At 59.8% G+C, this 21,314-nt stretch overlaps 4 protein-coding genes across 4 annotated transcripts; all 4 read left to right on the plus strand.

Annotated features, from left to right (window-relative positions):
- Positions 1 to 146: 146 nt before the first annotated feature.
- On the plus strand, positions 147 to 1,493 carry LSCM1_06256 (uncharacterized protein; the record flags this gene model as incomplete). Its single annotated transcript, XM_067323687.1, has 1 exon — positions 147 to 1,493. One exon carries the CDS (start codon positions 147 to 149, stop codon positions 1,491 to 1,493), a length of 1,347 nt encoding a protein of 448 aa, XP_067179316.1.
- An 849-nt stretch (positions 1,494 to 2,342) lies between these two features.
- On the plus strand, positions 2,343 to 3,431 carry LSCM1_06257 (uncharacterized protein; the record flags this gene model as incomplete). Its single annotated transcript, XM_067323688.1, has 1 exon — positions 2,343 to 3,431. One exon carries the CDS (start codon positions 2,343 to 2,345, stop codon positions 3,429 to 3,431), a length of 1,089 nt encoding a protein of 362 aa, XP_067179317.1.
- Positions 3,432 to 5,266: 1,835 nt separating this feature from the next.
- On the plus strand, positions 5,267 to 8,656 carry LSCM1_06258 (uncharacterized protein; the record flags this gene model as incomplete). Its single annotated transcript, XM_067323689.1, has 1 exon — positions 5,267 to 8,656. The coding sequence occupies one exon, from the start codon at positions 5,267 to 5,269 to the stop codon at positions 8,654 to 8,656; it is 3,390 nt and encodes a 1,129-aa protein (XP_067179318.1).
- Positions 8,657 to 15,435: 6,779 nt separating this feature from the next.
- On the plus strand, positions 15,436 to 18,777 carry LSCM1_06259 (uncharacterized protein; the record flags this gene model as incomplete). Its single annotated transcript, XM_067323690.1, has 1 exon — positions 15,436 to 18,777. One exon carries the CDS (start codon positions 15,436 to 15,438, stop codon positions 18,775 to 18,777), a length of 3,342 nt encoding a protein of 1,113 aa, XP_067179319.1.
- Positions 18,778 to 21,314: the final 2,537 nt, after the last annotated feature.

Here is a 21,314-nt window from a genome sequence, read left to right on the forward strand (position 1 = left end):
ATCCGCTTGCTTCGGCACTCGCGTGTGATTGTGTCTTCGCATCACTCTCCCTTTTTGCTCGTGGGAACCGCTGCCGGGTTGTGCGTAGGCAGCTACTGCAGGAGCGACGGTGCACACCAACTTCCGGACATCGAGGACGCGCCTCCATGTCCGCGCCACGCCGAGATGTGGATAAAGTCCAGATCGGCTACCACCGTGCGGAGAACACCGAGACGGTGAGCTCGCCGCACACGTACGCCTACAGCAGCGGTAAGAGCGCTCCATCCACCACCAAGCCAGACAAACCAACAGTGTCGAACATACGCATCGTCTCCGCCGTCGCCGGGCTGCCGCCCTCCAGCTTTGCCGCCAAGGCGCCTGTGAAGAGAGAGAAGAACGAGGAGGAGCCGCAGGGCGTCACCGCCGCCGGTGGCAGCGCATCCTCGTCGGCGGCGCTGCCGCATGGCGGGGCGAGTCACGTGCGGACGACCGCGGACGGCTTTCCTTGGTCGACGCGGCGGGTAGAGAGGATGTCGTTTGAGATGCAGCACGTGAGCCCTCCCATTGCAAACCTGTTCCGTCGCGTGCTGATGACAGAGGTACCGACGCTCGCATTCGACCGTGTTTTGATTGAAGAAAACGATAGCCCAGTGCTGGATGAGCTCCTGTCGCACCGCCTCGGCCTCGTCCCGGTGGCGGGTCCGGTGATGAAGATGCAGTACATCACGGAGAGCAATCAGGCGAGCTTTAGCAACCTTGACCCAAGCCGTGTACTTTTGTTTGAGCTGGACGCTATGGGCGCCAAGGATGCGACGGTGACGCCTGTGTATAGCCGGCAGCTGCAGTGGGTGCCACTGCCGGGACAAGAGAAGATGTGCGCCGCCAAGGCTGGCGCTGCAGCGGGCGCGGCCCACACAGGCAGCGAGGAAGACGCCGGCGCGGCAGGGGCGCCCGAGCAGTGCACCGATGATGATGAGGACGCCGTATTCCTTGTACACCCGGATATTCTGCTCACCAAGCTGGGCCCTGGTCAGCGTCTCAAGCTCAAGGCGATCGCTGTAAAGGGTTTCGGTGCGGTGCACGCCAAGTGGAGCCCTGTCTCGGCGTGCTATTACGAGATGAAGACCTCCGTCGAGCTGTGTGAGCGATTGACCGGCTCGGCGGCCGAGGCGCTTGTCAACTCGTGCCCCGCTGGCGTTTTTGGCTACGAGGGCGGCCGGAAGGGCGCGGCTGTGACCGTCGTGGCCCCAGAGAAATGCACTCTATGCCGCGAGTGCCTCCGCAGCGACGGCGTGGCCGCTGCGTCCGCCACTGACGAGGGCGTGCGCGTTCGCGTGCAGAAGGACAAGACGCACGTCGTCTTTCACATCGAAAGCGTCGGTCAACTACACCCGGCGCAGATCCTGCGCATAGGTCTCCGTCTCTTCGCCGGGCGCTGCCGGGCGCTCGCGGAGATGGTGCAGTCGACTGAGGTGCGTGTGGTGGATGCGAGCGCCAAGTCACTGGAGCTCTGAGGGCTGCGAAAGAGAGGACGCGTGGCGTGTGAAAGGTATTCCATTTGTTCGTCTCCACGAACGTTGCCTCCACACGTGTCTTCGTCCCGCCGCCCCTCCCCCCTCTCCGGGGAGAGCTGCCCACTCCCCTTAACCTCAGGCCCTCACCCATGTCTCGATATAATGCCTAATGGTCGTTGTTCTTGTTTTTTTTGTCGGAGCAAGTCTTTGTGTCTGTGTGTGTATGGGAGGGGGGCGAGGGGGACAGAAGAGGCGCGTGTCCGCCTCATCCGAATGCACTATCGCTGTGCCTCCCAACCTCGCTCGATCTTCTCCCGCGCGTAAGCTGGCATACGTGCCTCTGTGTAACGGCAGCGAAGCAAACAAGGATTGTCGTCGCCCGCAGTGACCCTAACGCACCAGCGTGCTTGCCGCCACAAGGCAACAAGGGCAAGTATAACGGTGTCGCTGCAGGGTCGTCGCTCAAGCAGCGCGTGGTAGAGACTTTCCCATGCAGGTCGACCGATGTGGTGCGAATGCAAGGAGGTAGATTGGCGTCATTAGCTCGAGCGGGCGTCGTTCGGTGGGTGGAGGAGAGGGCAACGTGCAAGGCCTCGATAGAGGAAGGAAGAGCATTCAAGTCGGCGCGTCTTTGCGACTTGTCACCTCTCCCCGCTTCGGCGCATGCTGGGCACTATTGTGCACGTTCGCCGCGCGCAAACACACACACGCACTCTTCAATGCCAGGCATCGGAAGCTGAAGCGGCACCCCACGTCTTTTCAGCTTTCGGCCTTGGCACGCATCACCACCACCACTCTCCCTCTCCTCCCTTTACCTTCCCGCAGACCTCCAGTACACGTTAGCCCACAATGACGAAGGGAAAAGGCCGAAATCCGGGCGCCAGCGGGCTTGACAAGCACCTCAAGCGCAAGACGCACCTGGAACGGTCGCAGCCCAAGTCGCGCCAGCATCTTGGTCAGCTTGAGAAACATAAGGATCACGTTCTCCGCGCCAAGAAGCGCAAGGCAAAGGTCCGCCGCCTGGAGGAGATCAAGCGCGCCGCCGCGCAGCGCAACCCGGATGAGTTTAACATCGGCATGACGAAGGCAGTGATGGATGTGGCGAGCGGCCGTATGAAGAAGCGCCGGGCTCGACTGGTGGAGTCTGACCGGAAAAAAGACCTGCAGCAAGTGATCGAGCACAACCGGCGCAATGTGCAGTACCTCGAGTTCAAGGCCCAGACGGACCAGCAGCGGGCAACCGAGCTGCTCAACGAAGAGGCGGCCGCGGCGCTGACATCGACTGCCCCGCAGAACAAGCACATCATCTTTGTGGACTCCGAGGACGAGTTCCGCCGCTTTAGTCCGCTCAAACACTTTGACGCGACGCCGGAGATGATGCGGCAGCACCCAGCGGTGCGCGGCCGCATCAGCGTCCTGGAGAAGACGGTCTTGCCGGAAGAGATTCTCATGAGCGGCGGGCACCAGGTCAAATCAGCGGCGCAGAAACGGAAGGAGCGGCGTGAGTTGCAGGAGAAGATGCGCCGCAGCGGTGCCGACGCCACCGCCGAGACACGGGCTGAATTTGCAGAGCGCATGCGTGCAAAGAAAGAACTGAAGCGTTATCAATTCACCGACCTGCTTGACGAGGTGAGGCGCGAAGGCGAGATGACGGCCTCCTTGTCCAAGGATGCCTCAGGCGCGAACGATGAGCACGAAGGAGGAGCAGCGGCGGAGAATGAGGTCACGCGGCTGCTGGAGTGGCGCCGTAAAGAAGAACGCCAGGCAGCCATAGCGACGGCGCGGCACGTGCGCGAGGTTGGGCAGCGAATGCAGCGGAGCAAGAGTCTATCAGCTCTAGCTAAGAGCATCCGAAAGCAGTCACAAGGCATCAAGCGGCAGATGGAGCAGAAGCGCGAGAGTCACTTCAAGCCTGGTGCGGCGCGGCGCTCACGGTGAGTAAAGGCCGCGTCTATGCATGGTGGCTGCAGGAAAGGGGGGTATACCGACCACGAAGGCAGTCGCCTTGCGCACATTGGCGGGCGGAAGACTTTTCGTTGCTGTTTTTTTCCTGAGGATGCATGTGTGTATAGGTTTGCGCACCATCGATTAAATAATAAACAGGAAAAATGTGTATGTGTGTGTGTGTGTGGGCAACACCAGCGTCATGTTTAACGAAACGCAAAGGAGCAGAGGAAGAAGCAGCAGAAAAGATGGGCAATCCGTAGCCTTGACTACGTTCAAAGAAGACGAGGGGGGAATCGTTGCGTCGTAACGGGCACACGACGCCTAGCGGCACACAAAGGAGCTGCGGCTTTTGCGTGCCGGTGTGCGCGCCCGCGACCCTCACCGCCAGCGGCTTCCCTCCTTGCAGTCCATCACGGTCGCTCGTTTTCATCTGACTCGTCCTCCATAGATTCGCACGAGCGCTGCTGAAATCGGCGTTGCTCCTTTGCCGGTCGCGACCTTCTGTCTCCTTTTTTTTGTTCGTGTGGCTGTCTCCTCATCCGCCGCTTCCGTTGCCCTTCCTCCAGTTTCCATTGCCTACGTTTATCGTCGGGCAGCGCGGTCGCTGCACAACGGGCGCCCACGTGCCCAGCGCAGGTGTACGAGACATACGGGAAGAGATCGAAAAAAAAAACAGAAAGAAAACGCGGCGAGAAAGGCCCGATGTAAAGGCGAAAGCAAGTGCATGTCGCTCGCCACTGAGGGGAGAGAGGAGAGGGGGGGGCGGGGCGGGGCGGTTCGTTGCGTACGCATCAGATGATTGTTTTGTTGCCGTTAGCTGCCGCTTCCTCCTCTACACTCCCTTCTTTCATTGGCGCCACCGCCACCCCCTCCCCTCGAAATGAGCGGGCTGCCACGGCTAAAAGAAAAACGCCAAGCATCCGTTGCGACACTCAGACACGCGCACCGGACGCTACGTTCGGCTACGGGGGCCTTATCGCAGCGTCTGAAGCACAAAAAAAGAGCGACACGTCATGTAGGCAGGCGTGTGACACCACAGCCCCCCCAACACACACACACACCTTTCTCTTCTCTCTCGTTATCCCGACCTGCCCCACACCCCACGCGCTGCAGGGATTGTCTTCATTGTCTGACAGCTTTTTTCATCCCAGGTGGACGCGGTGCCACGGCTTGCTCTCGCGGCTGTGTATCTGCTTTCTGCTGCCGCCGACCTTTCGCTGCCCCTCTCGCACCGACCGCCCCATCGTCTTACCCGACCCGCTTTTTTCTTTTTCCCTTTCACGCATACACACACAAACACATTGATTGATTAATTGATATATATATATATATATATAGACAGGCGCACAGATAGAGATACGCCGCCGTGCTGCCCTGCTCTCCCTCCCTCTTCTGCTCCCGCTCTTCCATTCCGCCTCGCGCTTCGTCTCTCGGTCTGTGTCCAGGAGAAAAAATAGACGCAAACGAAGCCGCGAAGGAAAGCTCTGCGTCCATACTCGGGCACGCCGAGGGGAGTGTGTGCGTGTGTGCCTGCCTGTGTGGCCATCCAACCGTTTTCACGCCGTTCACTCTCTTGATTCGCGCTTTGCCTTGCGAGGAGAGAACGAAGAAAGGTAAAAAAGGCAGCAGCAGAGGCCCCTGTCCAGCGAGGCCCACCGCACTGACTGCTGCACGCCGTTGTGCTCCCTGTACCCGTTCCTCCCCTTCGGCGTCGGGCACGTCGATAACAGCCTCTTAGCCTTTGGAAACGTTTCGCCTTGGCGGCGCCTCACCAACCGGTCGGCAGCCGTCCGCCCGCTTCCTCTCGAGCGCATCTGGTCGACTCGATGAACGCGCCTCTGTCTGCCCGCTCGCTGCACAGCAGCCCGCGAATGAGCACTCTGTCCGCCCGTCGCCCGCATCGGCGGCTAAGCACTTTCTCCGCTCGCTCTGTGTCCGCGTCGACCTCGCGGCCAGCCACCCCCACCCGCGACCGCCCCTCAGCCGCGTCGAGCGCTCGCCGTGCTCGCAATGGCGCCGGCAGCACCTGCAGCGCGTCCGAGTACTCGATACCAGCAGCGCAGCCATCACCGAATGCCATGAAGGTGTACATCCGTGTGCGCCCCTTCAGCGAGCGCGAAAAGGCGCAGAAGACGCCGCCGCACAGCACCGTCCGCATCGACCCACAGAACCCGTCACAGCTGACCGTTCTCGACCCGGCACGCGGCTTTCGGCCGCTGTCGACGCACCCCTTTGCGCGCTGCTTCTGGTCCGTCTTCAACACCGGCGATGAGGAACTGCTGAGTAAAGTAGACACCTATTTGACCGGCGGCATGAACTCCGCTCGCCGCTCCCGCGTGCAGTCACTGGCCACAGGGCAGCTAGTGACGGGCTCCGTTCGCCGCGGCACCCGTGCAGGTGTCGATGCTGAGCCCACCCCATCCTCCACTATGGCGTACGACGGCGCCGGCTCCGCGCCCGTCATGGTCGACTGTAATGTGAGTCACCCCCCGTACGCGGGGCAGGATCAGGTGTACACGTACGTGGGCAAGCCCATCGTGGGCAATACCCTGGACGGATACAACGGGTGCGTTTTTGCCTACGGACAGACAGGCAGCGGCAAGACCTTCACAATGCTGGGCTACGCGCCGAGCACAAGCGACATCCGCGCCCGCAAAGGCTCCTTCGCCAGCGCGACCAACGGCACAGAGAGCAACACTCCTCTCGAAGGCACGGGGGAGTCGTTCGAGACTGAGGATGGCGACGACGTGGTAGACAAGACGGGGCTAGACCCGAACGAGCTGCAGGGCATCATCCCGCGCGCGTGCACGGACCTGTTCGATGGGCTGCGCGCGAAGCGCGCCAAGGACTCCGACTTCACGTACCGCGTGGAGGTGTCTTACTACGAGATCTACAACGAGAAGGTGTTCGACCTCATCCGGCCGCAGCGCAACACGGACCTGAAGATCCGCAACTCACCCAACTCCGGCCCGTTTATCGAAGGCTTGACGTGGAAGATGGTGTCGAAGGAGGAGGACGTCGCCCGGGTGATTCGCAAGGGCATGCAGGAGCGCCACACAGCCGCGACCAAGTTCAACGACCGCAGCAGTCGCAGCCACGCCATCCTGACCTTCAACATTGTGCAGCTGTCGATGGACGACTCGGACAACGCGTTCCAGATGCGCAGCAAGCTGAACCTGGTAGATCTTGCTGGGTCGGAGCGCACGGGCGCGGCCGGGGCCGAGGGCGACGAGTTCCACGACGGTGTGAAGATCAACCAGTCGCTGACGGTGCTGGGGCGCGTGATTGACCGTCTGGCGGACCTCTCGCAAAGCAAGGGAGGCGGCCTTAGCATCCCGTACCGCGATTCGAACCTGACGTGGGTGCTGAGCGACTCGATCGGCGGCAACAGCCAGACCGCGATGATCGCCACCATCTCGCCGCACTCGATCAACTATGACGAGATGCGCCAGACAATCGTCTACGCCTCCCGGGCGCAGCAGGTACTGAATAAGGCTCGCCGCAATGTGGATCCAATGGTCATGCAGCTTCGCGAGCTGCGTGCCCAGATTGCGGATCTGCAGGTGCGGCTGAAGGAGGCAGGGGGCAGCAACTACACAAACGAGTACGTGCGTGGTTTAGAGAAGCGGGTCAAAGAACTGGAGTGGCAGTGTGTGGACCAGCAGCGGACTATCAGCCAACTACGCGCGGAGCTGGAGAGCGCCGGCATCACGGATCCGACGCTGATCGGTAAGCCCTCCACGCGCAGTGGGGGGGGGGGTGCAGGGGTAGTCGGTGGGGAAGGCGGCGCTGTTGAAATTCAGGGTGGTGTTAGTGCCGTGACCTACCGCCGCACCAACGAGCTTTTGCAGTTGGAATTGACGTCGGCGAACAAGGAGATTGTGCGACTGCAAGCCAAGTTACTGGAATCGGGGAAAATGAGCGGCAAGCTTGACGCAGGCGCCGACAGCACAATCACGACGCTACAGGCCAAGCTCGACCTCTACCGCAGCGCCTTGCGTGAATGGGAGGGTTATCTGAACCAGTACAACATGTACCAGTGGCGGTGGGCCACGGACCACATCTTCGGCACGTTCGAGGACAAGATGAACCTGCTAATGCGCCAGTGCCAAAATCTGATGATGGACAAGGACGCGCAAGTGATGGACGCGCTGAACCGTGGCGAGGGCGCGGTGCTCCGTGAGACAGCGAACATTCAGCGTCAGCACCTCGCCGAGGTGTCGGCGCTGACGGCGCAGTACCGGGAGTCGATTGAGAGGCTGAAAAAGGAGTACGCCGCCAAAGACGAGGAGCGCGCAAATCGGCAGAAGGTGTTTGCGAGTAGCTCCGAGTCGCGCATGCAGGCTGCACGCGACGCCTTCGAGCAAGAGAAGCGTCGTTGGACACAGGAATTGGAGAGCATGAAGCTCGGCTACGAGGAGAAGCTAGCGGCTATGCGTGCCGAATACCAGAGTGACCTGAAGCGGTTGCGAGAGTCGCTATCGTCGACGACAGGCGATCGCCAGCGCCAGAGCGTCGCCTTACAGGAACTGCAAGAGATGCACGAATCAGAAGTGAAGAGCATCGAGCGAGACAGGGAACGGGAGCGCAAGCGCCGCGAGGCGGAGCTGGAACTGGTCAAGAAGCAGATGAGTACGGAACTATCGCGCAAGGAGGAACAAATCGCCGCGCGTGATGCGCAGGCGCGTAGGACAGAAGAGGAGGCGGCGAAATTGCGTCGCGACAACCTGAAGCTACAGACTGACATGCGCGTCAAGGAGCGGCAGCTCAACACAGAAATCAAAGATCTGCTCTTGAGGCAAGAAAACATGATTGCCGTCTTGACCACCGTTGTGAGCAACTACGAGAAGAACCCGGCGCACCTCGATAAGGACATCGAAGCGCTGCGCGCCTTCGTCAATGACAAGGACTACGCGGCCTTTCGGGTCAAAGTGAAAGAGGTGGCATTCCGTGATCCGGCCGGCCGGCGGGCGTCCGTGCCGATGCGGTCACCCAGCGCCGTAGACAAACAGCGCAACCGAGAAGTCGAAGACATACGGAGCGCAATTGAGAGCATGCGCAAGACCCGTAGTGATCAACAGGCAACCCTGCAGCAGGTGCAGCAGCATGTGTACGAGCAACTGTCGCGCAGTCGTGGCTTTGAGCCTGGCGACGAGGTTGATGCGAAGTCGCGCGACGGCAAGCCTGCCACTCAAAACGGTAGAACAGCCGCTTAGGCAGAGGCGCGGTCGACTATGGGGGGAGCAAGTCCGCGGTACTGTGACGCGGCAGCGGCTTTTTCGTTTGCGTCTTGGTGTACGCGTGCACCCATTTCTGCGCTGCCTGCCTACCCATCCGCTGCCTCTTCCCTTTTCTATATCCCTTCTTTCGCTTCGGGCCGCCGGCAGCCGACGCTCATGCAACCCTCCTAGTGGGTCTACCACCGAGAGTACGAGGCTGTCGTGGGTGTCACTCTTAGCAGGCGTGTTTGACGGAACTGCCTCCGCTTTCCTCAACTTCTCGTCTCCCATCTCCTCCCGTTTCTGCTCTTCCGGGGCTTCCGCCTCCGGCGTGTCGGTGATGTGTTTGTTGTTGTTGTGGCTCCTTGATCCAGCGTCTCCGCCTTGCCATTTGTGTCCCCCTAATCCCTCTCTTTCTACGCCATACCACCCTCACTCACGCACCTTCGTGCAGAAGGCGAGCACTGTCAGTTAAGTCGCCGGCGCGACGACGACCCTCTCTCCAGAGTGCACTGTGCCCCCCCTTTGCCCTAAACCTACACACACACACACACAGTCTCAACAGTCTTCGTGGTGCGTTGGTCCAAGGAGGGGGAGGGCGTGCGTGCGTTAGAGGGAGAGGGACAGGAGAGGTTACTTGCCATTTATTTATTTGTTATTGTTGTGCGTGCATCGTGTTACCCCCTTCCTCCCACGCACACACACACACAAGCAAGCACACTTCGTTTCCGTCTTCCTGTGCTCCAATGGTATTCATGCGTCGCGTTCTTTTTCTTTGTGCGCCTGGGCCGTTTTCTCTCGCCGTCGTTCTGTTGCCCACTTCTGTCTGTTTGGCTTACCCTCCGCTGACGCGTGCGCGTATAAGCCTGCCCGCCTCCGTTGGCAGCAGCAGGCGGCCCTCATAATAGAGTACAGCTCTCTCACATCGCCTGTGTGCATCTTCGTTCCGTGCACAAAAAACTGTCGGTGTGCTGGAGACGAACACCTGGAGCAGCGGAGGACTGAAGATGTGAGGGAATGGGAGCAGGCCGCATGCTCATGTTCAATTTGGCTGCTCACTTTGTAGACAAGAAGGAACGCACCACAGTCAGAGCAAGAGGCGTGTGCGGAGATGCGTCAGCCGTGTAGACGTGTGTGGATATGCGTGGAAAGGCACACACGCGCGTGTGCCATTACTCATAGCGGCATCTCTCCCTCTCGTCTCCGTCGTCTGTTCTGCGTGCGTGCGCGTGTGTGTGTGACAAACAAACGCGGTTGAAATACTGTGTTCGGCTGTTGGGACTGACGACCAGGCCCGCGTACGCCACAAGCGGATGTGCCCCCTCGCCCCCCCGTTCCCCCTCAGGCGCGCCGCTCCTTCGCGCTCCCCTTTCCGCTCCTCCGCACTGCTTTCGGTTGTCGCATCCATATTTTTGTTTTCTACCTTTTTTGTGTGTCTGCCGCTGTCTCATCTGGTCCTTTTTTTCGATGTGACGATGTCGCCCACTCCGACTGCTCCACTTTGCTTTCTCTCTCTCTCTCCTCTCGTGTGTTTGTGTGTGTTTCGCTGCTCGTTGGCTCAGTGAATTCGGTAGTCGTGCTGCTCAGACTTCTGCCGCCCCCCCGGGCCTCGACGCCTTTCCGTTACTTCTCGCTTACACCCGGATCCGAGGCGAAGACAGACGGCTTAGAGTTGGTCGTCGCAATGCCCGCCAACATAGAATCGGGTGGACGGCTATCCGTCTCCCCTCGTGAAGTGTAGCAGTCTGTTAGTGGCATGGACAGTGCCCATTGCGGCGCCTTTTTTGTCCTCGTCGCACGCGCTGTTTCACCAGAGTGTCTTTACTTGTGGTGTTATTTTTCGTGATGATGCCTTTCCCTTCTGTGCGCGCGTGTGTGTGTGCCTCTCTAGTGTACTCCATCCTCCTCTCCCCCCCCTGTATAGGGGCGCTGTTGAGTCAGATCGAATCCTCGCCGGCGTTTCACCGACGCTTCCCCTGCTTGGTTGATCATCTCTGAAAGAAAGTAAAGGAACCGACAAGAAATGCGCAGGTGCACCTGCATGCAGCAAACGAAGCGAAGCGGTATTTATCTTTCTGTTCTTGGGTGCCCTAATATGTGGCGCTCATGGCCTTTTTCTTTTCCGTTACTTGCTGCCCCTACCTTCCCCTCCCAACGGCCACCATCACCCCCATCCCCCCCTCTTACCTTCTCCCTTTCTGATGCCTCCCTCTCATTGTTCTCCGTTCGTATGCCATATACGGTTCCCTGTTGCTAGCACACCTTCCTCCCCTCCCTGACGTTTGCGTGTGTGTGTGTGTGTGTGTGTGTGTGCAGCCTCGTCTCTGCCATTTTCGTTCGCCAGCATTTCCCGTCCCCCACCCCCGCTTGGCTGCTCTATGCATACGTGAAGGCAACAAGACTTTTACTTTATTGTGTACGCTTTCGCTAGTGCCGCTGTCTCCGAAAGGCGCGCGGAAGGCAGACAGACAGAGGGATAGAGGCGCCTCAAATCGGAAGCGGTGCGAAGACATAAGAAAATAGGGGTGCGCACAAGGAGAAGCCCTCGGGTGAGCGGCATAACATGCTTGCAGGTGAGGCGCTCCCAGGCCCCCTCCTCGTCACCTGTCGCTTGACGATGACCTATGTCTCATGGCCCCCACCCACTCACACATACTTACACTCATGCGAAGCAGCTTGCCATGAGCAGCTAAGCTGGGGGAGGGGCGCTGCGAAGAGACACTTGCCACGGAAATCTATGGTTGACAGAACGCGCCATCGCACCACGTCGTGGCGACTGGCCGTACGCCAAGCGGAAAGTGCGCATCGTTCCCCTTCTCGGCTGGCTTCATTGATGCGCTGCCTTCGGCTTCCAAGCGTTTCTCGCGTATGTGTGCCGTACCCGAGCCCCTGGTGAAGAGAGCTTCTCAGCTTTTATTGCCCTCTCTTCCTCTGTCCGATCTCTTCTCCGCTCTCCTTCATCGCCCACGCTTCACTTTGATCTCAAGTCTGACGAGGCTGCTGAATGGGCGGAGGATGACGGCGGCGGGCTGCGCAGAAGATTGTCTGAGGCATCGGCTTGGCTGCTTGGCGTGTCACGTCGCGCTGCCATGTTGCTCTCTCCTTCTGCTCTCTCTTTACGCTTGCAAAGCGTGCGGGTAAGCGACGCAGACCACCACCACCACCCCCGCGTTACCCGCACGACAGACGCCACCGCATGGATGCAGGCACTGAGGTCACCCCGGTTCGCCTGGCGCCGATGGTGCGTCACGTGTGCGCAGAAGGACAAGAGAAGGCGGTCAGGCGCGTGGCCCGATGCGTCTGCAGGGGTGGCCAGACCCTTTTTGCAGTGGCGGGAGTGAGCTGTGGTTGTAGGCGCGTACACACATCTATACACACAAACATATATATATAAAGTTGTCGATGTGCTCGTTGAGACGGAGTTGACATGACGACGAGAGTGGAGCGTCGTCACTGGCGAGCCTGTTCTCTCCCCTTTGGACAGTCGTTTCCTGTGTCCGGTTGGCACCCGAGCTTGTGGGCTGCGCGCATGCTGTCGGCCTCTCTCATTGGTGCAATAGCGGGCTCTTTAGCTAGGTTTTCTGCCTGTAAGTGGACATCGCCTGTTCGGTTGCTGTCATTGCACCTCTTACGGCGTATTGCCGCTCATCACCTTCCCCCCTTAGTTGTCGTGGTGCCGTGCATTCGGGAGCCTTCGCCCATATGCATCTCGCAGAGAAGGTGCCTTTACCCCCTTCTGCTTTCTGATGCGTACCGGTCTCCTTCTTCTCTCGTTCGATGCTGTTCCCCAGCACCACCACCACCCACACATCCTTACCCTTCGCCCCTTTCCTCCTCCTCTACCTTTTGTGTTGGCCTTCTCTCTCTCTCTCTCACGCATATACATGTGCAGGTAGATGCACGTGTATATGTCTCGTGTCGCTTCAAGCCCGTCTTGTTGATGCGCTCGAAGCGCGATGGTGCCAGTGCTCCCCTTTTTTTCGCCTTTTCTTGATGGGTGAGGGCATACGAGGCACGTGCTGCCGATGGCGGCCCACGCGGATTCTCTTCTGCATTCTTCTTGCTGGAGTTGATGTGTTGTGCCCGGGTGCCCGATAAGGCGCTCTCTGCGGCTTCAACTCACCCGCTGCTGAACATTTCTTGCTTCTTTTGCCTTCTCTCTCGCTCTCTCTCTGTGGACCTCTCCGACTGCGTGCACACACATTTCTGTTTCGTCTTTCTGTAGTGGTGGCTTTCTTTCTTTTTATTTTGCCCTTTTTTGTGCCGAATCATTTCCGATGGTGACAGCGGGTCAGGGCACCTACGACCTAGAGAGGTCAAAAGTATTCATCGCTACGGATGCCGGCGGTCACGTTTCTGAGTGGCGCTGCGTCGATGCGACCCGCGGCTGTGAACGCTGAGGGTGCCATCCATGTGGTGGGCAAGGGTGTCGGCGTGGCTTGCACACCTTCCACCCGGCCCTCGCACTGCCTACTGGTGTGGGCAGCGACTGTGAGGTGGGGTGCGAAGCGATGGCGGATCGTTTTGGGGGCAAGGGCCATGCTCCGATGGCGGACTTGGCGCATAGCTTTAAAGCGTGTCAAGGTCGCCTTCCGACCACCCTCACCAGGAGGCGAGACAGGCCGGGAGGCGGAGCGGAGTTGAGCTTGTGTAGGGTGTGTGGCGCTGACACGCGACCTGTCGAAGGGGAGAGGGGGGGGCAAGAAAGCGGACGGCGTTCTTCACTTTGGGGTGTGATCGCTGTCGGTAAAGATGTTTGCACATGTGACCATGTCCAAGCTCTGCTATACGTGCCCCCCCTCGCATGTACCCCTACGCTCTCCTGTCTCGTATGGGGTGGGGCGCTGACGAGCGCATCGAGTGAGGCCCGTGCACACTTCCCTAGAAAACAAATGGGACCCGCGCTTCACCCGCCGCCTGGTCTCTCTCTTTGTGAAATACGTCCTATGTCGCCGCTCGCGAACGCGAAGTCACGCAAGAAAGCTTTAAAAAAAGGCGCACGCGCGCCGTCCGCCCACGCCTCTGTGGCTGAACAGTAGGCACCATCGAAGAGGCTTCCTGTCATCTCGCACACACGCAGTGCCTTTCCCACTCTTTTTTTTTTGATTCCGAGACGACATGCGAGTAGCCTTTGCGCCGCGGATGCCACGCTGCCTTTTGGGTGCGCTGCGAGTCGACACTTGCCCCAGCATGCCGCCCTGTTACAGACACACTCACACACACACACAGCCTTGCCCCTCCCTCCGACTTGCATTCAGGCAAAGGTCACCTCGCCTGAGAAAGGTGAGCCGATGTGCTCGGCCGAGTCTACTCTCACGTCCCCTGCCTATCCCTCCTTCCCCCTCCTGCCCTCTCTATTTTTTCCACCGCCGCGACACGATGCACATGTGTCTGCGCATCTGTCGTACAGCACCCCGAACGGTGCGCATCGCCATCGTACAACGAAGAAGGGAAAGAAGAAAAAAACGCATCGAAAGCGCTTTGCGGAAGCAATACAAGAGAGGGGCTGTGTCCACCACATATATATATGTGTGTATCAGCATACGCTTGATGCGCCTGTTGTTGTCCTTCGGTATCAGCTCCTTTGTGCATGTGTGTGTGTGTGACGACGGGTACTCTTCTTCTGCTTGTCTTTCTTTTTCTTTTATTGTCACAAAGTGCTCTGCTTAGCGCCCCCCTTTTCCCCTCCCCTTCCCCCGGCCCTCCCCCTCGAATTATTGTTACAGCGCGCAAGCAGTGCCAGTAGCAGTCGCCGAGCCCACCACCACCACCACAGGAGCGTCCCCTCGCGTGCCCGCTACGTAAGGACTCGGAGAGCAGGGCTGTGTCCGTCGACCCTTCCTCCGTGAACGGTGCCCGCCGGCAAGTGATCTCCCCTTCCTCGCCTTCCCCGTCTTTTTCTCCGCTGTTTGGGGTGCGACGGGCCACTCATCGCTGGTCTCCCGGTCTCCTTTTTTGTTCACGTCTCTGAGTGATTCGTTGCGGTTCTCGTACGAACAGCTTTGTGAGCGTCTTTCGCTCTTCGCATATATTATTCTATACGCCAGCACCTCCTCCACTTTCTGCCCCGCTTTAGTAGGGAGAGGGGGGCTCCTCACCTTCTCGGTGCTAGGCCTGCTGACCCCCCTCTGCTTTACGCTTTAGCGCCGCTTCGGTCTCTCCGACCCTCCCTTCCACCACACACACCGCGGCACACACACCACGTCTTTTTGCTTCTTTGCGGTTCTACTCGTTGTGGCCTTTTCATTGGTACCCACCACTGCACCCGGCGGCTGTATTTCCCTCACCCCTTCGACCTCCCCTCCCCCTCCCTCTCTCCCCCTCCTCACTGCCCTTCTCCATCCCCCCGCCCCTTTCTTCCTCATACTCAAATACTGACCTTCTTCACAGCGACGCGTATACCCTCCCACTCCTCCGCGAAACGGATTCGTTCTTTCTGCCAAGCTCCGCACACACGTGCCCCCCCCGCAGCAAACACCTCTGCTGACTGCGCGTCTAAGCACTGTTGATCGTCCTGTTGATCTCTCGGCTGCCGCCGTTCGCGAAAAAAAAAAGAAAAGAGCGCAGAAGTCTCTGTGCACGTGTGTAGTCACGTGCCTTCGTGAAACGGGGCCTCAGCTCAACCTCCTCGTACCGACGATCGTGGGAGGTAATTAGAAGTGCTGCAGAGGTATTCAACTCGGCAGCCTGACACGCCAAGACGATTGCCTTAGTGTGGCGCACCGCAAGCTTAGCCGTACCCCCTGCTTTCCCAGCATCTAAGAGGAGGAAGAAACATGCTTGCGCCCTCCTCAGCGCGCAGCACCTCACGGCGCTCCAGTGTGGCTGAGCCGCTCTCGGGGCGCCGCTCCAGCGCGGCTGAGCCGTTTTCAGGTCGCCGCACGAGCTCGTCATCGCGCGGCGCCCGCCCAATCCTCGTGTCGGTTCCCCGCAGCCAGCGGAGTGAATCCATTAGCACCACACCAACGCGGTACCGTAGCGAAGCGCCGATGAGCGCCCGGCATACGCGCAACGACGTGTACGACTATCCAACCACCACCAAGGCCAATGCCATGAAGGTGTACATCCGTGTGCGCCCCTTCAGCGAGCGCGAAATAGCGCAGAAGACGCCGCCGCACAGCACCGTCCGCATCGATGCCGAGAACCCAAGCGTCATCACCGTTCTCGACCCGGCACACGGCTTTCGGCCGCTGTCGACGCACATCTTCAATCGCTGTTTCTGGTCTGTCTTTGAAAACGCTAAAGCCGGCGCCGAAGGCGATCAACTCCATATCTGCAACGGTGTTGACACATTTCTGAACGGCGGCATGAACTCCGCTCGCCGCTCCCGCGTGCAGTCCCTGGTGAGTCCCAGCAGTTTGCCCCTATCGGCTCGCCGCGCCACACGTACCGGAGTGGAGCTCGAGCTTGAAGGGTCTGAAGCAGCCGTTGAGGCTCCGGCGTACGACGGCGCCGGCTCCGCGCCCGTCATGGTCGACTGTAATGTGAGTCACCCCCCGTACGCGGGGCAGGATCAGGTGTACACGTACGTGGGCAAGCCCATCGTGGGCAATACCCTGGACGGATACAACGGGTGCGTTTTTGCCTACGGACAGACAGGCAGCGGCAAGACCTTCACAATGCTGGGCTACGCGCCGAGCACAAGCGACATCCGCGCCCGCAAAGGCTCCTTCGCCAGCGCGACCAACGGCACAGAGAGCAACACTCCTCTCGAAGGCACGGGGGAGTCGTTCGAGACTGAGGATGGCGACGACGTGGTAGACAAGACGGGGCTAGACCCGAACGAGCTGCAGGGCATCATCCCGCGCGCGTGCACGGACCTGTTCGATGGGCTGCGCGCGAAGCGCGCCAAGGACTCCGACTTCACGTACCGCGTGGAGGTGTCTTACTACGAGATCTACAACGAGAAGGTGTTCGACCTCATCCGGCCGCAGCGCAACACGGACCTGAAGATCCGCAACTCACCCAACTCCGGCCCGTTTATCGAAGGCTTGACGTGGAAGATGGTGTCGAAGGAGGAGGACGTCGCCCGGGTGATTCGCAAGGGCATGCAGGAGCGCCACACAGCCGCGACCAAGTTCAACGACCGCAGCAGTCGCAGCCACGCCATCCTGACCTTCAACATTGTGCAGCTGTCGATGGACGACTCGGACAACGCGTTCCAGATGCGCAGCAAGCTGAACCTGGTAGATCTTGCTGGGTCGGAGCGCACGGGCGCGGCCGGGGCCGAGGGCGACGAGTTCCACGACGGTGTGAAGATCAACCAGTCGCTGACGGTGCTGGGGCGCGTGATTGACCGTCTGGCGGACCTCTCGCAAAGCAAGGGAGGCGGCCTTAGCATCCCGTACCGCGATTCGAACCTGACGTGGGTGCTGAGCGACTCGATCGGCGGCAACAGCCAGACCGCGATGATCGCCACCATCTCGCCGCACTCGATCAACTATGACGAGATGCGCCAGACAATTCGGTACGCGTCACGTGCGAAGAATATTATAAACTGGGTAAAAAAGAACGAGGATCCTCAGATGGTGTTGATTCGCGAGCTGCGCGAGCAGGTGGCGGACCTGCAGGTGCGGCTGAAGGAGGCAGGGGGCAGCAACTACACAAACGAGTACGTCATGGGCCTTGAAAAGAAGTGCCGTCAGGCAGAGAAGAAGTGCGCGGATCAGGAGCGCGTCATCGTCGGCCTGCGGGCACAGATGGAGTTCGCCGGCGTCGCTGATCCGACTGTTGCTGAGGAATACTTGGACCCAGCGACGCGGTCCAAGGAGGAGAAGCAGCGGGCAAAGGCTGAGGAGAACATGCGCAAGGAGCTCGACAAAGCGCAGATGACCATTGCAGAGTTGAAGGCGGAGCTCGAGCGGCGCCGCGCGGCCGTCGATCCGGAGTCCCTCAAAGCAGTGAAGGAGAAGCTGCAGAAGCAGGAAGCACGGCTGCTGGTTCTCGCGGCTGAGGTCTCTCTCTACCGCCGCCTGTGCTCTCACATCAACGGCGTCGAGCTTGTTATGAGGCTCGTCAAAGAGAAGGAGCTGCTTTTCATGCACGCCTGTGGGGACGTGCTCCGATCCACCAGCGCCAACTCTGCTGCCATTGTTGAGAAAATATCGAAGGAGCGCGAGGACGAGCTGAGCGAGGCCAGGCGACTCCATGAGGAGGAACTGACGACGCAGGCGGATCGATTCCGCACTCGGCTGAAGGAGGTTCTCGACGAGGGCGCTGCGCAACAGCAGCAGCTCCTTGACCGCCACCGTGACGCCGTCACACAGTTAGAGGATCGCCTTCAACGCAGCCGCGAGATCAACGAAGTAGAGCGCAAGCGCGACGAGGAGGAGAAGGAGCAGTTCCGACAGCGCTTTCACGCAGCGCAGGAGCGGATGCGCACCGAGTATCAGCAGGAGATCGAGCGGCTGCGAGCCAAGCTGGAGGGCGGCATGGGTGACCGCCACAAGTCGGGGGACGCGGTGCGGCAGGCTCAGGAGATGCACGAGCGCGAGGTGGAGCGTGTGAGGGAGGAGCTGGAGTCTCTGAGGCGCCTCAAGGACAGCGACACCGCTCGTCTGCAGAATCTGCTCGAAAATGAGCGGCTGCGTCGTGCGTCGGACCTCATGGAAAAGGACCGGCAGGCGAGGCTCGTCCGCAACGAGGTCGAAGACGCCAAGCGAACCATCGAGAAGCTGAACGAAGAGAAGGAGAGGATGGAGAGGGAGTACCAGGGGCAGATCCGACAGCTCATGATGCAGGAGGAGGAGCTCATTAGCGTGAGTAACGCTGTCCTCTCCGGCTGGGAAAGCAAGTCATCTGCACTGGAGGCGGACCTGCACAAGCTGCGCGCGTGTGTGTTCGATAAGGACTACATGCACTTCCGGCAGACGATCCGAGAAATGGCCTTCATGGAGCGCGCCAACTTCGAGCAGAAGTTTCAAGAGCTGGACGAGAAGGAGCGCCTGCAGGCGGCGCGCATTGGCCAGATCATCTCCAAGGCGCGCCGCGCATATGATGAGCAGAGCCGTAGCCTGAAGCGGTTTGAGCGAGACATCAAGGATCGTATTGACCGCGCCAAGGCAGCCGATTATAGCAATAGCACCTCGCCACGACCAGGGGACTCCCCCGATCGCTAGCCCAGTGAATTCATTCCACCATCCCCGCACCCTTCGTCCGCTGCTTCTCATCTGGCATCGCTCCCTTTCTCTGTCCTCAGACCTGGCAGACCCTTACCTTCTAGATAAGCCGTCGTTCCCCCCCTCTCCTCCTCCCCTCTGCTCTGTCTGGGGTGGGGTTAGGCGGATTCTCCGCTGTTGTTTTTTTGTCTCTCACTCTTGAATTGTTTTTCTTCCGGCAAGCGTCCCTATCCTGTAAGTGTGCAGCTGCCTATCCCGCCTGCCGCTCCTTTCCTACATCGGCTACCCTTTCCCGTCCCTCCACACCGCTTCTACTCGTCCCATCGACTGCTTCCCTCTCTTGCTACCGTCTCCTCCTCCCTCCCCCAACCGTCACCTCACCTGTGCCGGCTCCCGTCTTTGTCTACGTACCGTGCGGCTCCGAGGCGCCTTTCCACGTAGTGCGGGCTTCACCCCTGAAAAATGATCCTCTCTCCCTCGTGGTGGTGGCAGCCGCGCCAGTGGATCGATCGGTCCGCCCTGACCGCCGCTCCTACCTTTGTGCTGTAGCGCGTCTTTCTGTTTTCGTTCGCTCATCTCACGGGCCCCACGGGTGGCTGGCAGGGACAGCATGCAGCGCAGCTGATCCCCTGCGGCCTCCTAATGCGCGACGGCTGTCATACCCCACCCTCGCCAGAGCCTCCGTGGCCCTCTGTCTTGGGCGGGAGGGCATCCGACCTCGCGTCGTGCTCGGCATGCTGAGCGATACTCGAAGATCGCGCGGCGCTCAAGGCACACCGCATTTCACGCGTCAGGATCCCTCACGCAGTGGTGTCAACATGGGTGCCTCAGTCGCGCTGCACGGGCCCCTTCAGTCGACTCTCTACCGCCGCCTCCCCATCAGAACGGCATGCCATGGATTCGCTGCGCGTAGGTGTGTGCCTCTGCCAGGGGCGCCCTCTGCTCGGCGCACCCACTACTGTGAAGCGCGTGTGGGCGTGAGGGGATGGCGGGGCGCGGACTCCTGGCACCGACACGCCTGTCGCGACGCATGCGTGTAAGCGGCGCAGGCATTTTTCAGGCGGCATCGCCGGCAACGGAAGCCACAGTCATCGAGTCTGCCCTCCGCAGACAAGAAGCGCGCCCTGCGCCAGGACGCAGGGCGTAAGGGGGCCCTGACCTGGAGCTGGCCGACTCCCGCCTGGTGCCGATTCGGCACCAGACGCAGACCACCACCACCACCCCCGCGTTACCCGCACGACAGACGCCACCGCATGGATGCAGGCACTGAGGTCACCCCGGTTCGCCTGGCGCCGATGGTGCGTCACGTGTGCGCAGAAGGACAAGAGAAGGCGGTCAGGCGCGTGGCCCGATGCGTCTGCAGGGGTGGCCAGACCCTTTTTGCAGTGGCGGGAGTGAGCTGTGGTTGTAGGCGCGTACACACATCTATACACACAAACATATATATATAAAGGTGTTGAAAGCGTTTTTCTCTTTTACAAGAGTAGCAGACACCCGACTACGGCTTTTCTGCGTTGGCGCCTTTTATGTTTTGGGGGGTTTGGGTCTGCGGAGGGCGCGTCTCCGTTGTTGTTGCTGTTGTTTTTTGCTTCGAGGACACGTGTTTGTGCGCCTGTCTACGTGCAGGCTTGATTGACTGGAAGCGCCCTGTGCTGCGGCGTTTTCGTTGTCCGGTGCTGCGGTCCATGTCGGCTGTCTACTCTGTCGACGCTGTTGGTGTTTCTGCTCGTATCCCTCTCCTCCCCGAACAGGTCGGGCTTGGCCTCCCTGTGCCCCACCCTTTTCTTTGTGTCCCCCCTCCCTCGCGTTCGCGTGCGCTGGAGTCAGTGCAGTGGAGCCTTCTTATCGACTCCTACCCCTCCCCCCCACACACACACACGCACGCCTTAACCTTTTGTTCTGTAGTTCTCCCGGCAGTTGACGACAACACAAGCGGAGGCGTTTCAAGAAACGCAGCTCTTTCGAGGTGGTGTCGCTGTTGGCGCAGTGAGCTGTAATGGCGAGGAGTCCACCATGCTCCTTCCCCTGCCCTCTGGGCGAACTCTTTTTCCGATGCCACTCCAGCGCCGCCATCATACCCTCTTCACAACCCTGCCTGAGTTTGAAATGTTGTCCGCTCTTTTTTTGTTGTTGAGTGTTTCTTAGACCGTACCGACGGGATCTGGAGGGGGCGGTGAAGACGAAAGGTACTCTCATCCCGGCTGCGTAAGCATGTGCTCCTCGCGTGCGCATCCGACGTGCATCACGAAAGATGGCGCTGTTTGTGGACCTGAGCGATGCCTCCACCTGAGACTAAGACCATTTCGCATGAGAGCCCTGTTTAAAGCGGCCCGCCTGATCGGTATTGCTGATGCACCCAGCCATGAGATCTATGGGCTCCCTTGGTAGCGGCACATGGTGTTGCACACGGATCTGCGCCTCGCCTGCATGTGCCTCACATCAACCTTGGCTCACTCTTGCTGTATTGAATCGCGTTGGCCGCGTGTGCACAGGCACTGTCGTGTTGGCATTTCATTCATGCGAAAATAGGAGCACCG

This window comes from Leishmania martiniquensis, chromosome 19 (assembly GCF_017916325.1).
Source record: "Leishmania martiniquensis isolate LSCM1 chromosome 19, whole genome shotgun sequence".
NCBI lineage: Eukaryota > Euglenozoa > Kinetoplastea > Trypanosomatida > Trypanosomatidae > Leishmania > Leishmania martiniquensis.